Genomic DNA, 24,342 nt, shown 5'->3' on the forward strand with positions numbered 1-24,342 from the left:
TTTCCTTCTATCCTCAAGGGTAGCCTTGCTGGATAAAGGATCCTAGGCTGCATCTTTTTTTCATCCAGGGCTTTGAATATATCTTGCCACTCCCTTCTGGCCTGTAGTGTTTGTGTAGAGAAATCAGCTGAGAGCCTTATGGGGGTTCCCTTGTAACTTACTCTTTGCTTTTCTCTTGCTGCCTTTAGAATCATTTCTTTATCCTTGACTCTGGCCATCTTGATTATGATATGTCTTGGTGTGGGTCTATTTGGGTTCTTCCTGTTTGGGACCCTCTGAGCTTCCTGTACTTGGATATCTGATTCCTTCTTTAAGTTTGGGAAGTTTTCAGTCATGATTTCTTCAAAAACCTTTTCAATCCCCTTTGATCTTTCTTCTCCTTCTGGGACCCCTATTATGCGAAGATTGGGACACTTTATATCATCCCATAGGCCCCTTATGCTATTTTCATTATTTTTTATTTGCTTCTCTTGTAGTTCTTCTGAATGGGTGCTTTCTATTGTCCTGTCTTCTAGATCACTAATTCGTTCCTCTGCAGTATCTAGTCAGCTTTGCACAGCTATTAGATCATTCCTCATCTCTGTCAATGAGTTTACCCATTCTACTTGGCTCTTCTTTATAGCTTCAATTTCATTTTTGACATATTTTATATCTCTAAACACTATCTCTTTTAATTCCTTCAGCAATTCGATCACTCCTTTTTTGAAATCTTGATCTAGTAGGCTATCGACATCTATTTCGTTGATCTTTGTTTCAGGGGATTTCTCTTGTTCTTTTAATTGGGAGAAGTTTTTCTGCTTCCTCATCTTGCTCATACCTCTTTGGCACTGTGGTTTATGGAGTATCAGTTGTTTATTTTGGTCCTTAAGGATTTTATCTATCTGATGCCTATTTAGGAATAGAACTTAGGAAAAAAAGAAAAAAAATAAGAGAGAGAGAGAAAGAATTTTAAAAGAAGGGAGAAAGAGGGTTTGAAAACAGTGTATAATGAATAATAGAAGAGTGAGTTGAAGCAGAGTATTAATCGGGTTGAGACGTCCTTTTAAAACCTTTACAAAAAAAAGGGGGGGGAGATGAATAGATGTATTTGAAACCTGTGTCTAATCAATAGCAGGACATCAAAACCCAAGAGAAATAGAAATGAATTAAGAAGTAAAGATTAAGAAAGTAATAGAAAATAGAACAGGTAAAAACAGATTTAAAAAAAAAAAGGGGGGGGTGTTTGTCAGTGTTCTCCTGGAGTCTGTGTGCTTTTAATGTGAAGTCTTTCTGTCTTCGTCCTGTTTTGGAAGCTCAGCTTGCTGTTTTCAGAGGCCCTCCGTTGGCGCCCTCTTCTGTGCTGCTCCCAGCACCTGTCGGCAAGCAGATCGTGCCTCCTCCTAACACTGGGTCAGGTGCAGCTCTCTGCTGTGGGCGGGCGGGTCGCTGCCCCTCTGGATGCCGCAGTCAGATGTTGCAGACTGGCCGGGTAAGAGGGTGGGTTGTGCCCCCTCCCAGCACCTCGGTCAGGGGCTGTGTTCCTGCCCGAAAGGCGGGGGGGGGGGTGCTCTCCCTCTACCTGCACCGCAGGTAGTTCCGCTCTCTGTGCGGCTGCGCGCTCCTCCCTGGTCGCCGCTCCACGGGTGGGCTCAGGGAAGACCGAGGGACAGCCCTGTCCCTGCTCCGAGCCAAAACCCAGATCCTTGTTTGTCTTTGTGGAGCAAATCTCTGAGGGACCAGGATGGAAGGATCCTATCTGCCCCCGGCTGCAGGCCAGTCTCCGTCTGGCCTTTGAGGCTGCTAAGCCCTTCGGTGCGGATGCAGGTTTCGCCCCCGCCCCCGCCTGGTCGCTCAGCGCGGAGGATATGGCGGCTGTGCCTGAGCCCCGCCTCTCTTCCCCCGAAAACTTTCCGCGGGTTTTCAGAGATGGGGGTGTGCGCCCTTCCCCCGAGAGCACATCAACCTCGCTGTTTTATGGAGGGCCCAGGTTGTTCTGCCCTGTGCACCCACAGCCACGGCGCGCAGCCCCTTGCGTTCCCCCGGGGCTGCCTCCGTGCAGCCGCCCCCGTCCTCCGCCTGGCTTGTGCAGCCTGGCCCTGCCCGCCGCTGCCGGCCCGCGTCTCAGGCTGGGTGTCGGGGGGACGCTCTGTACCCGTTTAACTTAGTTCTGTTAGTCAAGGGCTGCTCTGTACAGATCCGAGCCTCGGAGGCTCCCCCTCCGTCCTGCTGGCCTCTCAGTTGGAGAGGGGAGACCCAGCGAGCGCGCGCCAGTCCTCCTTTGCGGCTCCCTCCCCGCGGGACCCGTCCCGCGCTGCTTTGCCTTTTGTTCTTTCTTTTTTCCTTTTCTCCTACCAGATTTTTGGCGTCTTTATCTTTTGAAGAGGGCGATGTTCTGTCGGAGTTCCGCAGGTGCTCTGGTTGGCTGAGTGGGTCTGTGGATGTGGGTCTTGGTGTATTTGTGGGAGAGGGTGACCTGCGAGCGTCCTTCTACTCCGCCATCTTCTCCCGGAAGTCACTTTTTTTCTGTTTTATTTGGGTTAATTATGTGTTTTCTTTTTTAGCCTTTCATTTTTTTTTTTTTTTTTTTTTTTTTTTTTTTGGTTTTTTAGCTATGTCCGTTTTTGGGCTTGCTCTAGGGATTCAGTACATATGTTAAACTTATCACAATTTATCTTCAGTTAATATTATCTTACTTCATTTCTAATGTGAGAACTTTTCAGCAGTATAAGTCCATTTACCACACTTATGTGTTTTGTATTATGATTATTGTCTACCCTTTTTTCTTGACTGTTTTATTAAAGATTTTCTCTCTCTTTGGATTTCATCATTGGATTCCATCAGTTTGGTAAGACATGCCTAGGAGATGTTTTCTGTATGTTCTGTTTGGAAATCATCAAGCTGAATCTTTGAGATGATGTTTTTCATCAGATGTGGAAAATTTCCATTCATTATTTCTTCATATTATTTACTGTCTCTCTTCCCTTTTTTATGAGACTCCAATTATACATATATTATACTGCTTGATATGATGTAATAAGTAACTGGTTACTTATTTTGATGTTTTCTCTTTCTGTGCTTCAGTTTGGACAATATCTATTATTTCAGATTCACTCTTCCTTTCTGTGGTGTCTGATCTGTTAATAAGCTTTATCTAGTGAAATTTTTATTTCAAGCATTGTAGTTTTCACATTTAAGATTATCTTTTGGCTCCTTCTTAGGGGTTTTTATATTTCTCCTGTTAGAGATGGGTACTTCTCTTTACCTAGTATATCTATATTTTCCTGCAAATTCTTTTGTCTTACCAATAGTAGAGGTTTAAAAATTTTGTGTCTGTGAATTCCAGTATCTGGGTTATCAGTGTGTTTGCCTGAACTATTTTTTCATTATAGATTATATTTTCCTGGCTCTTTGTATGTTTTGCAGTTTTTTTAAATTGGATCCCAAGCTTTGTATTTAGAAGAACGCTGAAAATTGTGATACTATATTTTGTTTTGTAAAGAAGGCTTGCCCTTTCCATTCTGGCATTTAGGGTGAAGGGCTCCTCATTCCCTGTCCTCTGAGAGTTGAGCAGGAGCTGATGCATGTGCTTAGTCAGACTGAGCTCTTATCTAATTTGTCTCATCCATAATCTCTCCTGTGGCTGCTTCCCCTAAGCGGCTGATTCCTTTGATCTTGCCAGTGTTTTATTTTATTTTTATCTCATTAAATTTTTAAAAATGGAAGTATACTTGATGTACAATGTTATGTTAGTTTCAGGTGTGCAGCAAAGTGAGTTATATGTATTATTTGTCAAATTTTTTTCCATTATAGGTTATTATAAGATATTGAATGCAGTTCCCTGTGCTATACCATAGGTTCTTAATGTTTATCTTTTATATACAATAGTGTGTATCTGTTAACTCCAAGCCGATATTTTAGCTAGCAGGAGTTTAGACCTCAACTTTAGATAGTTTTGATTTAGTCCTGGCAGAGCTTCAAAGTGCAATTACTGCAAGAATGTGTAGGATGAGATCTGTCTGCTTTTTAATTCCTCCTTTATAGTGGTTGTTAATAACTGCCACCACAATCAAACTATAAAGCATCTTCATTTTTCCAAAAAGCTCCTTGTACCCATTTGCAGTCAGTTGTCTCCTCCTGCTCTGGCTCCAGATAGCTACTGATTCGTCACTATAGTTTTGCCTTTTCTGGAAGTAATCTAAGTAAAATAATGCAATATGTAACCTTGTCTAGCTAGCTTTCCCCATTCCCCTTGCATCATAATGTTTTTGAGATGCATCCATGTTGTTCTGTATATAAAAGTTTGTTACTTTTACAGTGAAGAGTATTTGATTTCATGGCTGTACCACAATTTGTTTATCCATTCACTGGTTAATAGACGTTTGGATTGCCGGATCCAGTAGCTGTTTTGGCTGTTATGAATAAAACTTCTATGAACATTTGTGTACAAGGCTTTGTGAGGACATACATGTTCATTAGTCTTGGATAATTACTTAGGAGTAGATCAGTAGGTTATATTTGAAGTATATGTTTAACTTTATGAGCAGTTGCCAACTGTTTCCCAACATGGCAGTACCATTGTATATTTCTACCAGCTCTGTATAAGAGTTTCAGTAACCCCACATCCTGACCCAAATTCCTAATGGTATGAAGGCCTCCTTTTCTGCCACATTCTTGGCAGATTTCAGACGGGAAGGAGTTTGCTGGGAGAAAAACAGTTGTGTTGTGTGATTTGCTTAGGGAGCTCCCCGTCATTCTAGTCTATCTGCCGGCCTAAATGGCTGTCAGATGCTCAGCTGGTTTTTCTTCATCCTCTGAATTCTGTTTGTCAGTGGCAGCCCCGCTTTCTGACTGCACGTGCTAAGCCAAGTGTCTCCACTGCCTTACTCCCTCTACGTATGGATGTGGCCTTGGTTTTTTGCTTATGTACAAAGTGTTCTGTGGCATGCAGTTCATCAAGTTTTCCTCGTATTCTTGGTATCCTCAAGGAAAGCATGATGATGATTTTATATTATATGTTTTTTCTTTTGGTGGTGTTAACACTGGAGTGAAGGCCTCTCTCTCGTTTCTATTTGTACCCTAATCATGAGTGTTATTTCTGCACCTCTTTTAGAGATCCTTTGTAGAAGAGCTGCCCAACATTTCTTTTGTTTCATTGGCCTGATTGGGACACACGGCTACCCTGTTGGTAAGGGAGGTTGGCAGATTTTACAGTTATTGTTATTAGTACCTCTGCACATTGCCATCCCCAGCAAAACTGAGGTCCTGTTAGTAAGGAAGAAAAGAAGAATCAGTGTAAGGAAGGCGACTAATAGTTTCTATTACAAAGATGCTCTGCTTGTCTCACAACATGACTGCTCTCATAAATTTTGAAGATTTTGACATCCATGTAGAAGACCTTTCCAAATTATCTGGCATCACAATTCATGGAAGTTTTTCCTCCTGTGATCTTGTCTTCTATCCCACATCAGCCACTTACTGACAAGATGGTACCCTCTATGTCCTTGTTGTAACCCATAACTAACTTCTCTGTAATTTAAGTTTCAGTCATCCTAATCTCTGGCCACTACCTCCTGTGTTTCCCATTCAGTTTGTTATTTGTCTGTCCAGGTCCTTTGGATTCATTGGGAAACATAATCCATTGGTCCTGCTACTTTTTACTGTCCCAAATCCATCTTGCATTCTTACTTATCTTGCTTGAATTTCGTAGTCCACTATTTTTGCTCCTGTGCATATGTCCTTATCCCTCTTGCCCTGTCCTGCTTTATTGATCTTACTTAGTTAAACTGCAGCCTTCATCAGCTTGTTCTTCATCTTCTCTCTATTGTGACACCTGAATGTGGGTGGAAGAAAATCCTGAAGTATGTGAAATGGTGTCAGTTAACACTTGTGATTAGTAACTCTAGTTCATTCATTTTCCCCCATCCTGAATGAGTTTTCTCCCCTCTCTCCTATGTGATTATAGGTTTCTACTATGATAAAAAATGAATCACTGAGTGTGTTTAAAATTTAATGTTGAGGGAACATATTCCTCATGGAGAACATTTTATGAAAATTCTAACTGTATGTGAGCACCTGAGATTCATTTATCATGGGCCAGTTCTCTGACTTATAAATCACTGCTCTACTAGAAGAGATTCATTCATTGTGATGTTTTAATACATAACTTTCTTTCCTCAAAATTTTCTATTGTTCATTAAGTGAGGGTGAAAGACTATGTCTCTGGGCAAGTGTACCTAGAAGTCATAATCAGCATTCAGTTTTCAACAAAAGAAGTTATTTATAAGGCATATACAAGTGTGTACTTTTTTTGGCTACTCTTCAATTTCAGGAGTCCAAGGCTGGGGTGCTTGATTTTCTGCAGCTGTGTAGAGGAGGATGCGAGGAGAGGCACAGCTGGGACTGTGGCATCAATGGACCGCTCCCCAGAGTGTGCTTTCTTTCATGCTTTCTTTCTGGGAGAATTTGCTCATATAGCATTGGCTTCTTGTCTTATGCAGTTGAAAGGACATAAATTACACACATGAAACTCTTTTTAAAAGTAGTTAAACATACTAAAACATAGATGCATGTGCATATGGATTGTGAAATGAAAGTAACTTTCTGTTTTATTGCTTTTTTTCATAAGGTTGGGGATGATCTGAATTCATTCTTGACAAATTGTTCAGAATTTGCAACTCAGTTAGAAGAAGCAGCTGACGAAAAATGTAATGTATGTATTTTGTATAAACTGCCAAGTATAAAGTATTACCTAGTATTTTCGTTATTAGTTACCAATAATATTAGTTAGCCATAAGGCAATATTAACTAATAATAGGTATTAATTAAATTACTAGTTATTAGCAGTCATTGTAGTAATAAAATATTAAATGTTATATTGGTTGTTTAAACTTGAATATGATAATCCAGTCAGCAATATTGGTCTACATATGGTGCCTCAGTTAGTTAAAAGGACATTAGAAAGCATAATTTATTTATTTTATCCTTTAAAAATTTTTTTTAATATTTTAAAATTTATTTTATTCTTAACACAGCCGTTTATATCTGTGAATTTTTCTTTAAGTACAACATTGACTGGATCATTAGTATTTTCATATGTAATATTTGTGTTTTACTGTGTTTTTTAATAAGTAAGTTACAAAAATGTCATAATTAATGAAAAATTCTAAAGAAGATGTACAAAAAGAAGAAAATAAAAATCACCATATCCTGTTTCCCTGAGATAATCAACTATTGTTAACATATTTTTGTTTACTTTTCTGTTTTTCCATAGTTACCCATATTATTCTTAAAGTTAATACTATATATTATTTGGTAATGCATTTTCTTATTTTCTGAGTTTTGAAAAGTAACATTCATTGTGCTTTATCTGATTATGAAAGTATTGTAGAACATTTGACAAAGTGAAAAAAGTACATAGGAAAATAAATCATGTGTAATCTTACTCTATAATGTTATTGGTGCTTATATATTAGTATGTTTTCTGTGAATGTATATAACACACACATTTATATACATATTTTCCCAATTTTTTATTGTAAAATAAACATAAAACATACTATCTTAAACATTTTTAAGTGTATAGTTCAGTGATATTAAGTACATTCATATTGTGTAACCATTACTGCCTTCCATTTTAGAACTCTTTTTATCTTGCAGAAGTGAAACTATGTATTAAATAATAAGTCCCTATGACCCCCACTTTCTGGCCCTGGTAACCACCATTCTACTGTGTTACTATGAGGTTTTGTTTGTTTTGAGTCCACATATAAGTGGGATCCTGCAATATTTGTCTTTCTGTGTCTTGTTTATCCCGCTTCCCATAATGTCTTATGGATTCATCAGTGTTGTCACAAATGGCAGGATTTCCTTCTTGTTTATGGCTGAATAATATTCCCTTTTGTATATAAATCAGTTTATCCATGCATCTGTTGGTGGAGACTTAGGTTGTTTCCATATCATGGCTTTTGTGAATAATTCTGCAAAGAACATGGGAGTGCAGGTATCTTTCTGAGATACTGATTTTATTTCCTTTGGGTATATAGTCCAAAGTGGGATTGCTAGATCATATGGTACTTCTATTTTTAATTTTCAAGGAACCTACATACTATTTTCCATAGTGGCTGTTGCAATTTCTTTTCCCACCAGCAGCGCATGAGGGTTCCCTCTTTCTGCATTCTCATCAATGCTTGTTTTCTCTTTTTGATAATAGCCATTGTCACAGGTGTGAGGTGATAGTTCATGTGGTTTTGATTTGCATTTCCCTGATGATTTGTGATGTTGAGAGCCTCTTCATGTGCCTGTTGGACATTTTTATGTCTATTGATTTTGCGATTTCTTTGCCCATTTTAAAATCAGATTATTTGGGGTTTTTTGCTACTGAGTTGTATGAGTTGCTTATATATTTTAGATATTAACCCCTAGTGATATATATGGTTTGTAAATATTTTCTACCATTACATAGATGCCTTTTCATTTTGTTGATTGTTTTCTTTGCTGTGTGGTAACTTTTTAGGTTGATAAGTCCCACTTGTTTATTTTTGCTTTTGTTAAGCCTAAGCTTTTGGTGTTATGTTCAAGAAATAACTGCCAAGTCTAGTTTCCTGAAGCTTTCCCCCTGTGTTTTCTTCAGGGGTTTAATAGGTTTAGATCTTTTGTTTAGGTCATGGACCCATTCCAAGCTTATTTCTGTACGCGGTGTAAGGGAGGGGTCGAACTTTATTCTTTTACGCGTGGACATTAGTTCTCCCAGCGCTGCTTGTTGGAGAGGTTTTCCTTCCCTCATCGGCACTCCTGTGGGAAGTCACTTTGCTGTGTATGCAAGGGTTTATTCCTGGGCTTCAGTTCTGTTCCACTAGTTTATATGTGTAAAATAATTTTTTAATTTTTATTTAAAAAATTTTAGATACAATTGACATGTAACACTGGATTAGTGTTAGGTGTACATATGTAATCTGTCTTTCTGCCAGTGCAGCACTGTCTTAATTACTGTTGCTGTAGTGTATTTTGAAATCAGGAAGTTTGAGACCTACAACTTTGTTTTGTTTTTTCAAGATTATTTTGGCTATTCAGGGGTCCCTTGAGATTCCATATGAATTTTAGTATTTTTTCTTTTTCTGCAGAAAAAAAAATGCCACTGAGATTTTGATAGAAACTGCACTGAATCTGTACATTGTTTTGGATGATGTGGGGATTTTAATTGTGTTAAGTCTTCCAATCCATGACCATGGGATGTCTTTCCATCTATTTGTATCTTCCTTGATTTCTTTTAGTGATGTTTTTATAGTTTCCTGTGTTAAAATCTTTCATCTCCTTGGTTAATTTTATTCCTGGGTATTTTAATCTTTTATTGATGCTTTAGTAAATGGGATCATTTTCTTAATTCTCTTTTTTGATTGGTCATTGTTAACATATAGAAATGCAACTGATTTTTGAGTGTTGATTTTTTTATCCTGCAACTTTGTTGGATTTATTAGTTCTAACATTTTTGTCTTTGGAATCTTTAGGATTTTCTATATATAAGATCATGGTGTTTGCAAGCAGATAATTTTACTTCTTTTCCTATTTGTATGCCTTTTATGATTGTCTTCTTTTCTAATTGCTCTGTCTAGAACATTCAGAACTATGTTGAACAGTGGTGGCAAGAGTGGGCAGCCTTGGCTTGTTCTTGATCTTAGAGGAGAAGCTCTCAGTCTTTCCTCCTTGAAATAATGTCAGTTGGCAAGTTCATAGGATTTTTATGTTGAGTTAGTTTCCTTCTATTACTAGGTTATTGAGTGTTGTTATCATGAAAGAGTATTAACATTTTGTCAGATGCTTTTCATGCATCTCTTGAGATGATCATATTTTTGTCCATTTTGTTTATGTGTGGTGTATTACATGGTTATGTATCATTACAGATGTTGAGCCATCATTATGTTCCAGGTATCAGTCCTACTTGGTTATACTGTATGATCCTTTTAATATGCCTTTGAATTTTATTTACTACTATTTTGTTTAGGATTTTTGCAGCAACATTAATCGGGGATGTTGGTCTGTAGCTTCCTCTTGTGTCCTTATCTGTTTTTGGTATCAGGGCCTCATCCCCAGCAGGTAGTGTCAGAAAAGGCTGGGTGTTCTCTCTTTGATTCTTTGGAAGAGTTTGAGAAGGATTGATGTTAATTCTTTTATGTTTGTTAAAATTCTCCAGCAAAGTCACCTGGTTCTGGGTCTGTGGTGGTGGTGGTTTTTGCTTATTGCTTCAGTCTCCTCACTAGTTATATAGGTCTTTTCAGATTGTTTTTACTTTTTCACGATTCAGTCTTGGTAGGTTCTGTTTTTCTAGGAATTTTTCCATTTCTTCTAAGCTATCCAATATTTTGTCTTATAATTGTTCAGAGTCTGTTATGATTTGGTCTTTCAGTGGACATCATGTCTCTTTCATTTCTAATTTTAGTTATTTGCTGTCTCTATTTTTCTTAATTTAGCCAAGGACTTGTCACTTTTGTTAATCTTTTTAAAAAAAGCTCTTGGTTTCACTGATTTTTTTTTTTCTATTTCTATTTCACTTAACTCTAACATTTATTATTTTCTCTCATCTGTACATTTTAGGTTCAGTTTGTTCTGTTGTTCCTTTAGGTGTAAGTTTAGGTTGTTGTTTTGAAATCTTTTTTTTTTTTTTAATATAAACATTTACCACTATAAATTTTGTCTTGGCACAGCCTTTGCTGAATCCTATAAGTTTTGGTATTTTGTATTTCATTTTCATCTGTCTCCAGATATTTTGTAAATTTGTGATCTTTTTCTTCAACCATGAATTAGGAGCATGTTTAATTTTCACATATTTGTGGATGTTCTTATTTCTTTCTGGTATTGATTTCTAGTTTTACTTCCTTGTGGTCAAGAAGATATTTTGTATTATTTTCATTTCTTAATTTTGTTAATACTTGTTCTGTGTTAGAATGTGTCTATGTTAGGCATGTGGTCTGTCTTGGAGAATGTTCCATGTGTGGTTGAGAAGAATATGTATTTTTCTACTGTTGGGTGAAGTGTTCTGTATATGTTTGTTATGTGTATTTAGTTTATAATATTGTTTAAGTCCTGTGTTTTCTTATTGGTATTCTGTCTATTCTATCCATAACTGAAAGTGGGGGTACTGATCTACTATTATTTTGTTGATTTCTGTTTCTCCCTTCAGTTTCTTTTTAGTGTTTGCTTCATATATTTGGATGCTCTAATGTTAGGTCCACATATATTTATAATTGTTAAATCTTCCTGTTGAATTGACTCTTTTATCATTATATAATGTTATTATTTGTCTTTTTTGACAGTCTTTTTTACCTTAAGCTGTACTTCATCTGTTATAAGAAAGGCTATTCTTGCTGTCTTTAGGTTCCTGTTGCATGGAATATCTTCTTCCAACCTTTTACTTTTAGCCTGAGTGAGTCCTGAGATCCAAAGTGTCTTCTAGACAGCATATTGTTGGACCTTTTTTAAAAAATTAGTTTAACTAATCTCTGCCCTTTAATTGGTGCATTTCATTCATTTACATTTAATATAATAACTAATAGGGAAAGATTTATTATTGCTATTTTAATTGTTTTTTGCCTGTCTGGTGGCTGTTTTGTTCTTCTTTTCTCTCTTGCTCTCTTCCTTTGTGTTTTGTTGATTTTTATAATCACATATCTTGATCCCTTTCTCATTTACCTCCGTGTGTATTCTATAGCTATTTCTTTGGTGGTTACCACTGCAATTACATAAAACTTCTTATAGTTGTAACAACCTATTTTAAACCAATTACAACTTCAGTTGCAAATAAGAAGTGGTATTTTACATCCTTGCCTCCTACTTTATTACTGATGATGGTTATATACTGAATCTCCATTAACACAAACTTACAATTTTTATGCTTTTTAATAAAAATTCTATATCAGATTTATAAGTGATTTACTCACCTTCTTTACTATACTCCAGGATTCTGTATTTGTTGACATGTTTACCTTTACCAGGGAAGTCTATATTTTCATATGATTTTGTATTGATGTTTATTCTTTTCCTTCAATTTGTAGGACTCTCTTCAGCATTTCTTGTAAAGAAGGTCTAGTGGTGATGGACTCTCTCAGCAGTATTTTATCTGAAACAGTGTTGATTTCTCCCTTATTTTTGAAGGACAGTATCACTAGATAGAGTATTCATGGCGGTTTTTCCTTTGAATATATCATCTCTTTCCTTTCTCGTCTGAAAGCTTTATGGTTAGAAATCTGTGATGATCTGTTAGGAACTTCCTTATCTGTAGAGAGTCATTTTTCTCTTGCTGTTTTCATGATTCTCTCTCTCTGTGACTTTTGACAGTTTGATTGTGATGTATCTTGGTGTAGATTTCTCTAGATATCTTTCTATCTGGAGTTCCTTAAGTTACTTGAATTTGTACGTCCATTTCTCACATCAGACTTGGGAAATTTTCAGTCACTCTTTTTTCGAGTAAATTTTGTCTCTTTCTTTCTTCTTGGATGCCCATAATATCTGTCTTGTTCTGCTTCGTGATATCTCATAAGGACCTTAGGTTCTCTTCATTTTTCTTCATTCTTTTTTTCTTTTTCCTCTTCTTCCTCAGTAATTTTGAAGGTCTTGTCTTTGAGTTTGCTAGTTCTTTCTTCTACCTGGTCAAGTCTTCTCATTAGTCCCTATAACAAATTTTTAAATTCAGTTACTGTAGTCTTTAGTTCCAGAATTCCTGTTTGGTTTTATTCATACTGTTTTTGTTGTTGTTGTTGTTGTTGATGTTCTCATGTTGTTCACGGATCATTTTCCTGCTTTTATTTAGTTGTCTGTCTGAACTCTTTTAACTCATTATTCTTTTTAACTTTTTTTAATTTTTTAAAATCAGTAGTTAACTCTTTTTGTATTGAATTGTGACACCTTCTTAGGATGATGATTTTGAAATTTTTGGCAATTCACATATATTTCTTTAAGATTTGTTTCTGGACACTTAACTTTTTTGTTTGGGTGTATTATGGTTCCCCTTTTCTCTGTATGTCTTGTTATTTTTTGTTGTTGGGATTTTGGCATCTGAAGAATCAGCCAATTCACCCAGACTTTGTGGTTTGATTTACTGCAGGGAGGGCTTTCCTCACTTAGCCTGCTTGGATTCTGGAGCCCTCCCAAACCTTTTCTATATAGGCATTCCCTCTTGGTTTGTACATATGTAATCTGTTAGAAGAGGCTTGTAGATTTCAGTTCAGGCATGCTCCCTGCTGTCTCTGGTAACTGCAGCCTCTCTCATGCTGTTGTAAGTCACAGTACTGGAGCTCTACCCAGTGTCTGTCTTAGGTACTGTAGATTCTGGTGCATGGTGGATGGTCCTTGTTATCAGAGAGCCTCAACCTGCCATTCTGTTCCTATCAGTACTTGGATAGAGGAAAGAAACTGGTCTCTTTTGCAGCTCCCCTAGTATCAGAATATTGGACCTGTGTTCTACTCTTTTTCATCCCCAAGGGGAAGGTAGAAAGTGTGGGAGTGGGGTGGGGCTTTCCCAAAGTAAAGTGAAAAGTGTCAAAAATTTTCCTACTGGGCTTTGATATGGTTGGCTTTGTCCTCACTTGGGGGTGCAGCAACCTTTTAACTGGTTTCTGATTTCTCATAGAAGCATTTGGTTGGTTTCATGTTAAATCCCTGTCTTTATGGGGGAAGGAGGATCTTGGTGTCCTATTTGTCTTCTTGCTGATGGAGCCTTGCTTTTTAAGGGAAATGGTAATGGAAACCAAGATCTGATAATTACCTATACCCATTGATCCTGGAGTGTCTTTGCTTCTATGCCTGTTCAGCAGACAGAACTAGGAAATGTCTGCAACTAAGCATACATTCACATATTTCATACACACATATTCCTAGCTATGTATGAAGTGTACATATACTTGTATATACACATAAATAGACATATCTAGAAGTGTGGTGTTCTCACAGACACCTTCAGCTCTATTCCCTCCGCTCAGGGCTTGTCTTGCCTTCCTCCATTTCATATTTGTATGTCTTTTCTTCCACAGTGAAAATCCTACTCTGAACAGCAGCACATTTATTCATTTGCTCAGTTCTATAGTACTTCTAACATTAAGAATCTTCTCCCCCATACCACTGCAAAACCAGACCTGCCAGAAATAGCTCCTGATTCGTTTGCAGCTCATCCCCCACTAGCACCCTTGTCCAAGACTGAGCATAAGGTGAATGTTAAATTCTGTATTCATGAATTAGTTGGATTAGTTCTTTTTTCTTTATTAGTTTCACCTTTTTAAGTTTTTTTTTAGTTTTAGTTCCCACTTTCTATCCTTGTTGACTTATTTCAGGATTATGTAGAACGTTAACCTACTTTCATAAGTAGGTTAATTTTTTTCATGAAAAATAATGTAAAAAGGGATACTTAGAAGTATGGTTCTTTCCTGTACTCCTTTCCCTTGCATTCCTCAGCTACTTTCCTCTCCTCTTGTAGGTGACCAACTTTGTTTTTGGTTTATCTTTCATATATTTCTCTTTTAAATATAAATATTTTTCTGTCTCTCTATATATTTGTTTTATTTCGCCTTCTTTCTTACATAGGGGATAGCATATCAAATGTTCTTTTTTTTTTCCCACTAACTCCTATGAATTACTCCATATCAGGTTTTAGAGATCTTTCTCATTCTTTTTACAATTGTATGATCAGCTCTTTGTGTCAGAGTACGTACCATAGCTTATACTGTGGAGTTTATAATATGCCATAGTTTATAGTGTATATATCATAGTTTATTCAGTTAACCTGTGTGAACATTTAGGTGTTTTTTAATATTTTGCAATTGGAAATAATGCTTCAATGAATAATCTTGGGTATATGTATGTTAATGTTTTTAGGAGTGTATGTTCAAGGTAAATTTCTGTAATTGGGATTGCTGTGTCATAAGGTAAAAAATGCATGTGAATTTTGTTAGATTTTGGGAAACTTCTCTGCGTTGCGGAATTGTACCAAATTATACCAATTTCCCCACAACTTCTTCAAATGAGTAAATATCTCCTTTTGAAATTTTGCTAGTAGATTGGTTGTAGTTTTAAATTTCATTTTTACAACTGAACATTTTTTTCATATGCTTAAGGGGCATTTTTATTTTTTGTGAATTGTTGACCAGTTTTATATAGGGTTTTCATCTATTTTTTTCTAAGTAAGTTTCTGAAAGTTCTTTGTATATGGGTTATTGACCTGTATCTATGATATATGTTGTCATTTATCTTGATTTTGTTTGTGATAATTTGGGTCATGCCAAGGTCATTGTCATCCTCCTCTTTTTTTTTCTCCTCCTTTTCTTTCCTAGTTCATATTTTTATATTTAGATGTCTAATGCATGCAGAGGTTCTTCTTGCTTATCATGTAAAAAATGGATCTAATCTTCTCTTTCCAAATGGCCTTTCAGTTCCCATACTGTTTCTTTCAAAGACTACTTTTGCTCTGGTGATTCTGTCATTATTGTATGCTAGAACTGTAACACCTTTGTGTCTTACTAGACCTTTTCTACTCTATTGGGTGGTCTCTCTATTCATATCCCATGTTGTTTTAATTTATTATAATTAAAAGTAATTATAATGCTTTGCTGTCTTCAGGACTAACTCATCTTTCCTCACAGTTTTTGCTTTTCAGTATTTTCTTAGCTATAGTGGATTGATTTTTTTGGACCCCAAAAATATGTGTCTTAAGTTCTAATCCCCAATACCTGTGAGTGTAAGCTTATTTGGAAATAAAGGAGTCTTTGATACATAATTAAGTTAAAGCTCTTGAGATGAGATCATCTTGGATTACCCAAGTGGGTCTTAAATCCCATGACAAGTATCCTTATAAAAGATAGAAGAGGAGAAGTCGCAGTGGGCAAGATCACGTGAAGACAGAGGCAGAGACTGGAGTTACGTATCTAATAGCCAAGGGATACTTAGAAACACCGCAAGCTGGGAAGAGGCAAGGAACAGAATTTCGCCTAGAGCCTCTAAAGAGAATTGAGCTCTGCCAGCACCTTGATTTTGGAGTTCTGACCTCCAGAACTGTGAGAGAATGAATTTCTGTTTTAAACTGCCCAGCTTGCGGTAATTTGTTATAGCAACCCTTGGAAACTAATATGTTAACTGTTCTTATGTTTACTTTTTGATATGAACTTTAGTATCCACTTAAATAGCTTCATAAGAAAGCTCATTTATATAACATTCGTATTGTATTCAAATTTTAAATCTGGAAAGAACTGACTTCTTGGTGATGTAAAGACATCCTATTTTCATTTTATTATTTTTTAATAGAGGAAGCATTAATTTATAACATGTTTCATGTGTACAACATTATATTTCTACTTCTGTATACCCTACAGTGTGATCACTTTTATTTTCCCTCCATCATGATACAGTTTATCCCTTTTACCCATTTCACCCTTCCCTCTACCCCTTCCCCTCTGGTAACCCCTACTCTGTTCATTGTGTCCAGATGTTTGCTTTGTTTTGTTTTGGTTTGTTTGTTCCTGTTTGTTAGTTTTTTATATTCCACATGTGAGTGAAATCATATAGTATTTGTCTTTCTCTAGCCTACTTATTTCACTTAGCATAATACCTTCAGGGTCCACCTATGTTGTTACAATTGGCAAGATTTTATCTTTTTTTTAAACAACTGAGTAGTATTCCATTGTATGTATATATACCACATCTTTATCCATTTATCTTTTGATGGACACTTAGGTTATTTCCATATCTTGGCTATTGTAAATAATGATGCAATCAATATGGGGGTACAAATATTTTTTCAGGTTAGTATTTTCATATTTTTGGGATAAATACCAAGAAAGGGGATAGCTGGGTCATATAGTAACTATTAATTTTTGGAGGAATCTCCGTACTGTCTTCCCTGTTGGCTGCACCATTTTACATTCCCACTGATACTGTTACGAGGGTTTCCTTTTCTCCATATCTTCACCAACATGTGTTATTGTCTGCATTTTTAATAACCATTCCAATAGATGTGAAGAGATATTCATTGCAGTTTTGATTTTCATTTCTCTGGTGGTTAGTGATGTTGAACATCTTTTCATTTTGCCTGTTGGCCATCTGTATTCTTCCTTGGAAAAATGTCTTTTCAGCTTCTCTGCCCATTAAAAAAATTTTTTGTTGTTTTTGAGATGTATAAATTCTTCATGCAGTTTAGATATTAATCCCTTATTGGATGTATCATTTGCAAATATCTTTTCCCAGTTGATGGTTGTCTTTTCATTTTATTGAAGGTTTCCTCTGCTGTGCAGAAGCATTTTAGTTTGATGTAATTCCATTTGTTTATTTTTGCTTTTGCTTCCTTTTCCTGAGGAAACATATATATACACACACACACACACACACACATATGTATATAAAGGTGTTGCTAAGAATGGTGTCAAAGAATGTATTGCCTATGTTATTTTCTAGGAGTGTTATGGTTTCAGGTCTTACATTCAAGTCTTTAATCCATGTTGATTAAAATAATTAAATTTAAAAACCAAGTCCGTTAATTTTGGTGTATGATATTGGTCTAGTTTGATTTTTTGCATATGGCTGCCCAGTTTTTCCAGTACCACTTATTGGAGAGACTATCCTCTCTCCATTGTATGTTTGCTCCTTTATCATAAATTATCTATATATGTGTGGGTTTATTTCTGGGTTCTGAATTCTATTCCACTTGTCTGTGTACCTGCTTTTCCTGCCTGTATTATGCAGTTTTGATCAGCATGACTTTGTAATATAGTTTGAAATCAGGGATTGTGTTACCTCTAGCCTTGTTTCTTTTCCTCAGGATTGCTTTGGCTATTCAGGGTCTTTGGTGGTTTCATATAAATTTTTGAATTTTTTGTTCTATTTCTGTGAAAAATGTCCTTGGGATTTTGATAGGGATTGCATTGAATATGTAAATTGTTTAGGTAATAAGGACATTTTGACAATGTTAATTCTTCCAATCTATGAGCACAGAATATCTTCATTTATTTGTCTTCTTCAGTTTCTTTCATCAATATGTTATATGACTATGACTAGTTTTCAGTGTACACATCTTTTACCTTCTTGATTAAATTTATTCCTAGGTGTTTTATTCTTTTTTTTTTTGGTATGATTGTAAATGACGATGTTTTCTTATTTCTGTCTATGTTATCTCATTGTTAGCACACAGAAATGCAGCAGATTTTGTATCCTGATGCATCATTGTATTCATTTGCTATTTCTAGTAGCTTTTTTTGAGTCTTTAGGGTTTTCTATATATCATGTCATCTGCAATCCGTGACAGTTTTACTTCTTCCTTTCCAATTTGGATGCTTGTTTCTTTTTCTTGACTAATTGCTTTGGCTAGGACTCTAATACTGTGTTGAATAAAAGTGGCGAGAATGGGCATCCTTGTCTTGTTCTTGATCCTAGAGGATCTTAGAGATCTTCAATTGTTCACTGTTGAGTATAATGTTATTTGTGGATTTGTCGTATATATCCTTCATTGTGTTGAGATACATCCCTTTTATACCCATTTTATCGAGCATTTTTATCATAAATGGGTGCTGAATCTTTTCAAATGCTTTTTCTGCATGTACAGATCTCCTAATTTGTTAATGTGGTGTATCATGTTGATCAATTTGTGGATCTTGAACTGTTTTTTTTTGTGTCCCTGGAATAAATTCCACCTGATCATGGTGTATGATCTTTTTGACATATTGTTGAATTTCGTTTGCTAATATTTTGTTGAAGATTTTTGCATTTATGTTCAAGAGATACTGACCTGTAATTTTCCTTTTTTGCATTGTCTGGTTCTAGTATGAGGGTGATTTTGGCCTCTCTTCAGTTGAGATGGATAGGTATTAAATCTTTGAATGTTTGGTAAAATTCACCTGTGTAGCCATCTGGACCTGATCTTTTATTTTATGGGAGCTTTTTGATTATTTTTTAATCTCTGTACTGGTGATTGGTCTTTTCAGATTTTCTTTCTCCCTGAGTCAGTCTTAGAATATTGTATGGTTCTAAGAATTTGTCCACTTCTTCTGGGTTGTCCAGTTTGTTGGTGTATATTCATAAGTCTGTTATACTCCTTTGTATTTCTGTGGCGTCTGTTGTTATTTCTCCTCTTTCATTTCTTATTTAATTTCTTAGGGCTTTCTCTTTTTTTTTTTAGTGAGCCTGCCCAACAGTTTTTCAATTTTGTTTATCTTTTCAAAGAACCAGCTCTTAATTTCATTGATCTCTTATCTGCTATCCTGTTAGTCTCTACTTCACTTATTTCTATTCTAATCTTTATTTTCTTCCTTTTACTAGCTTTGAACTTCATTTGTTCTTTTTCTGCTTCCTTTAGGTATAAGGTTAGATTGTTTGAGATTGTTGTTGTTCCCTCTTAGTACTGCTTTTGCTGTATCCCATAGATTTTGGTATGTCATACTTTAATTTTCATCTATCTTTTTTTTTTGATTTCTTATTTGGTTTATTTGTTGACCCAATAGTTGTTCAGTAGCATGTTGTTCAGTCTCCACATATTTTTTGATTCTTCCAGTTTTCTTTTTGTAGTGGATTTCTAGTTTTATTCCACTATGCTCAGAGAAGATGCTTGATATGATTTGGATTTTCTTAAATTTACTGAGACTTGTTTTGTGTCCCAACATGGTCCATCCTTGAGAATGTTCTATGTGCTCTTGAGAGGAATGTGTATTCTGCTGCATTTGGATGAAGTGTTGTGTACATATCTATCAAATCCATCTGGTCTAATGTTTTATTTAAGGCTACTGTTTATCCTTGTTGACTTTCTGCCCAGATGATCTATCCATTGATGTAAGTGGGGTAGTAAAGTCCCCTACAATTGTTTTGTTGTCACTTTCTCCCTTTATATCTGTTAATAATTGTTTTATGTATTTTGGTGCTCCTGTGTTAGGTACACATATATTAATCAGTTAAGTCTTGATTAATTGTCCCCTTCATTTTTATGTACTGTCCATTTTTCTCTCTTGTTACCCTTTTTTGTCATGAAGTCTGTTTTGTCTCATACAAGTATGGCTGCACCTGCTTTACTTTGGCTGCTATCTGCTTGGAATATTATCTGCTATTCCTTCACTTTTAGCCTATATTTGTCTTTAGAGCTACATCTCCTGAAGGCAGCATATAGTTGAGTCTTTTTTTTTTTTAAACCATCCATTTGCTCTATGTCTTTTGGTTGATGAATTAAATCCATTTATGTAGGCCCCTGCCTGAAGGCTCTAGAGAATAAGTCATGGGCTGAACTGATAAACAAGCTGTGAGAAATGTCATGTAGCTGGCTGGATAAGAGATGGCCTATTTAATATGCCCAGTATGGATGGCTGGATAGCCAATGACGGGTAAGATCCTCAGAGGAGGACAACCTAAGACAGGCACAGCCGGCTGGACCAGAGATGGCCTACTCAATGTGTCCAGCATGGATGGCTGGGTAGCCAACGACAGGTAAGATCCTCAGAGGAGGACAACCTAAGACAGGCAGAGCTGGCTGGATAAGAGATGGCCTACTTAATGAAGTTTTGTGACGAAATTTAAAACAATCTGTCCTTGATAATGTAACGTCCTGTGCTTACTGCAGGAGCCTGGGAACCTAAATAGCTTAAGATTATTAACATTGTTATAACTTAGATGGTATGTAAGGCATCATGCATGTCCTATATAAACCCTTTTACAAGAATCAATAAACAGAGTAGCCATCAGCTCTCTGCATACGGTGTGTGTGTGTACATGATATCGCAACACCAACAATTTACATTTAGGGTAATTATTGATAGATGAGGATTTAGTATTGTCATTTTATTTTTTATTTTTTAATTTCTTTATATCTCTGTTTCTTTTTCCTTTAGTTTGTGATTTTGGTTTTGTAGTTTTCTATTATATTTTCTGTTTCCTCTTTTTAAAAAAAATGTTTCATATCTCTGCTCTATGTTTTGTGGCTACCCTGAGGTTTGTGTAAAATACCTCATAGATAAAATAATTCTTTTCTTGCTGACAGCATCTTATCTTCATTTACCTCTATGAGTACTGTTTTTCCCTCTTGCTCTCATGTTTCTCTTGCCTTAATTTATCCCTTTCTGTGTTGTGTGTCACCAAACAAAAATAGTGTATGTATTTTTCTGCTTCCTTTTCTCCCTCTAACCTTTATACTAGAGTGTTTGGAAACCTATGGAGAGTTGTAGTTTTCTGGTCCTATTTACCACCTTCCCCAAAAGCTTTATGTATTTATGTATTTTGGCTGTTTAGTTTCTGGTAGGAAAGCTCCTTTCAGCGTCTCTCGTAAGTGCTGATGAACTCTTTCAGCCTTTGTCTGTCTGGGAGAGACTTCACATTTGAATGACAACGTTGCTAGTGACAGTTTTTATCTTTCAGTATTTTGAAAATGTCACTCTACTCCTTCCTTGTCTTTAGAGTTTCTACTGAGAAATCTGATAGCTCAGTGTGGGTTCCTTTGTAGGTTATGATTCTTTTTCCCCTGGCTGCCTTTAAAATTTTTGCTTTGTCATTTACTTTTGACAACTTTAATATTTAACGTGTCTTGGAAAACATCTTTTTGCATGGAGGCAATTAGGTTTTCTCTTAGCCTTATGGATTTGTATATCTAGTTTCTTTTCCAAATTTGGGGAATTCTGAGCTGTTACTTCTTTGAATAACCTGTGTACTCTTTTCCCTTTCTTCTGAGATACTCATATTAATGCTGCTCTTCCTAAAAGAGTTGGATAGCTATCATAGGATTTCCTCATTTTTTGAGTATCTTCTTTTACCTGTATCATTTCTAGATTTCTGACTTCAGGCTCACTAATTGTCTCTTCTGTGTGGTCTGCTCTATTTCCATTGCTTATTGTGCATCCTTCATCTCATTTATTGCATTCTTCAGCTCCAGAATTTCTGGATGGTTCTTTTTTAGAGTTTCAGTCTCTTTGGTAAAGTATTCCTTCTGTTAATTTTTTTCCCTTCTGTTCATTGATTTTATCCTGAGTTCATTTAAGTGACTTTCTGAGTTTTCTTATATCTCACTGAATTTCTTCAAGACAGCTATTGTGAATTTTCTAGTAGATCGCGATATTCTATGACTTTAAGTTTGATTTCTGGAACCCTGTCATTTTCTCTTAGTGGTATAGTGTTAATGTGGTTCTTTCGTTTGGTAAATTGTTTCTCTCCCAGCATATTTGATACTAAATGACAGGTTAGTAGTTAGAGGCCTGTTTTGTTTTCCAGTAGGTGGCGCTGTTGTACAAGTTTTTGGTTTCTTTTACCTGAGCTGCCTGTGGATATGTTTGAGAGTGGTACTTCTCTTTAAGAGGTTTGGCTCCGTGCCTTTGTTTTTGCTTCTTGTGCTAGGGTGTCATAGCTGCCTTGCTTTTGCTGGAGCTGCTGCTGCCACCAGGGTGGTAGGCTCTTTCATTCCATCTGGAATCCCCTGAGATTCAGGCCTTGCTGTGAGAGACACATTGGTGGTTGAGGGCCAGGGTCACACAGATGCCTCTTCCTTGTCTGTTGTGAGGTTGGCTGGGCTCTACCGTTGTGGATAGGGGTGGGGTGGCACCTCAGCTGCTGGAGGGACAGGGCCACAGGCTCCACTGCTGCTGTGTCCCAGCTAGCTGTGGCCAAGGGTGCCCTTGTGGGTGGGTGGCCAAGGTTGTGTGCCCTGCTTTCCTGTTGTTTCTGGGTTCTCTGGAAATGTAAGCGTCACTGCCGAGGTCAGAGTGTGGGCACTGCAGGCGCTGTCTCCACTGCTCCACTCGTTTCACTGCTGTGTGTGCTATAGTTCACCCACCTTTAGATGTACAGATGTGTGGAATTCTCTGGCTTCCTATCGTGCTGATCAGAAGAACCTTTGTTGAGTTTAGGATGTTTTACTGGTTGTAGATAGAATGGGAGAGACAGAGGTAGATTTTTCACTGCATCATGTTTCTGACGTCACATTGAGTTATACCACTACAGAAAATAATCAATTTACAAAGGAACAGAACAGGAGAGGAAGAAAGGAGCAGCAAATACAAGACATCCAGAAAACAGTAAGATGGCGTTAGTAAATTCTTACTGATCAATGATTACTCTAAATGTAATGGATTGAATTCTTCAGTCAGAAGACATAGAGTGATGGATGGATAAGAATAGAAGACCTGATTAAATACTGCTTGTAATAGACTCATTTTGACTTCAAGAGACTTAAAGGACTCACGTGGGCTCAAAGTGAAGGGATGGAAAAAGATATTCCACGCAAGTGGAAAGCAACAGAGCAGAGATAGGTATATTTATATCAGGCAAAATGAACTTTAGGCCAATAATAGTTCTAAGAGACAAAGAAGGTCATTACATAATGAAACTGGGCTCAGTTCATCAAGAAGATAGAACATGGTAAATACACCTAAATGTAGTAAGCCAACACTGAGAGATCTAGAGATCTGGTGGGAGAAGTAAGCAGCACTGCCATAGTAGTAAGGGGACTCCCCACTTCCAGCGGTGAATAGGCCATCTGGACAGAAAATCAATGGAGATGTTCGATTTGAACCATAGTTTTTACCAAATAATTCAATCAGACAATGCAGAACATTTGGTCCAACAGTAGTAGGCTACAGTTTCTTCTCAAGTATGTGCAGAATGAATATTTTGGATAGATCATGTAATAGATCATAAAACAAGTGGTGGCAATTTCAGAAGATTGAACTCATACCAAGACTCTTTTACAACCACATTGGTATGATACCAGAAACTACTGCAGTACAAAGCTAGAAGAAAATTTAAATACGTAAAAATTTTACAGCGCACACCTGAACAACCAGTTGGTCAAAGAAGATATTAAAAATATCTTGAAACAAATAGAAATAGGTTTGAATCTTTTGTGTTTCTATCAGTTCTAAGAGGGAAGTTTACAACCATAAATGTCTACATTAAGCAAAAAAGAATGATTTCAAATAAACAACCTACATTTATACTTCCAGGAACTAGAAAAAGAAGACAAACTAAAGAGGGGAGACTCAAATAAAATCAGAAATGAAAGAGGAGACATTACAGCTGATAAGTACAGAACGCAAAGGGTCATAAGAGATTGCTATGAATAGTTATACACCAAAAAGTTTAGAAAACCTAGAAGAAATGGACAAAACAAGAAAAACATGCTGTTTTCTCTCCAGGAAGCTGTCTTCTCAGCTGCATTAAATGCCATTAAATGCCATTAATGGTTTTTTGAGTGGGTTGTCTTGTGAGTGGGGTTGCTTTACTCATACTTTTTTCTTGTGCTCACTTTTCTGAGATTAGCTTTTTGTTTTGCTAGGTTAGGCTATTGTGAAATAGTTACTAAATTTTTCGATTTGTGAAAATAGTTTCATTTTGGCTTCACATTTAAATGACAGTATCTTTAAAATTAGAATAGAG

The 24,342-nt window shown here is 36.4% G+C and overlaps 1 protein-coding gene across 1 annotated transcript in view; it reads left to right on the forward strand.

Moving 5' to 3' along the window:
- The window catches only part of CCDC7 (coiled-coil domain containing 7), a 196,693-nt gene that overhangs the window by 8,001 nt on the left and 164,350 nt on the right, over positions 1 to 24,342 (forward strand). The window contains exon 3 of the mRNA XM_074357988.1: positions 6,605 to 6,688. Coding sequence (XP_074214089.1) covers positions 6,605 to 6,688 — 84 coding nt within the window. The remainder of the gene's footprint in view (positions 1 to 6,604; positions 6,689 to 24,342) is intronic.

The sequence above is a fragment of the Camelus bactrianus genome, chromosome 35, assembly GCF_048773025.1.
Source record: "Camelus bactrianus isolate YW-2024 breed Bactrian camel chromosome 35, ASM4877302v1, whole genome shotgun sequence".
Lineage (NCBI taxonomy): Eukaryota > Metazoa > Chordata > Mammalia > Artiodactyla > Camelidae > Camelus > Camelus bactrianus.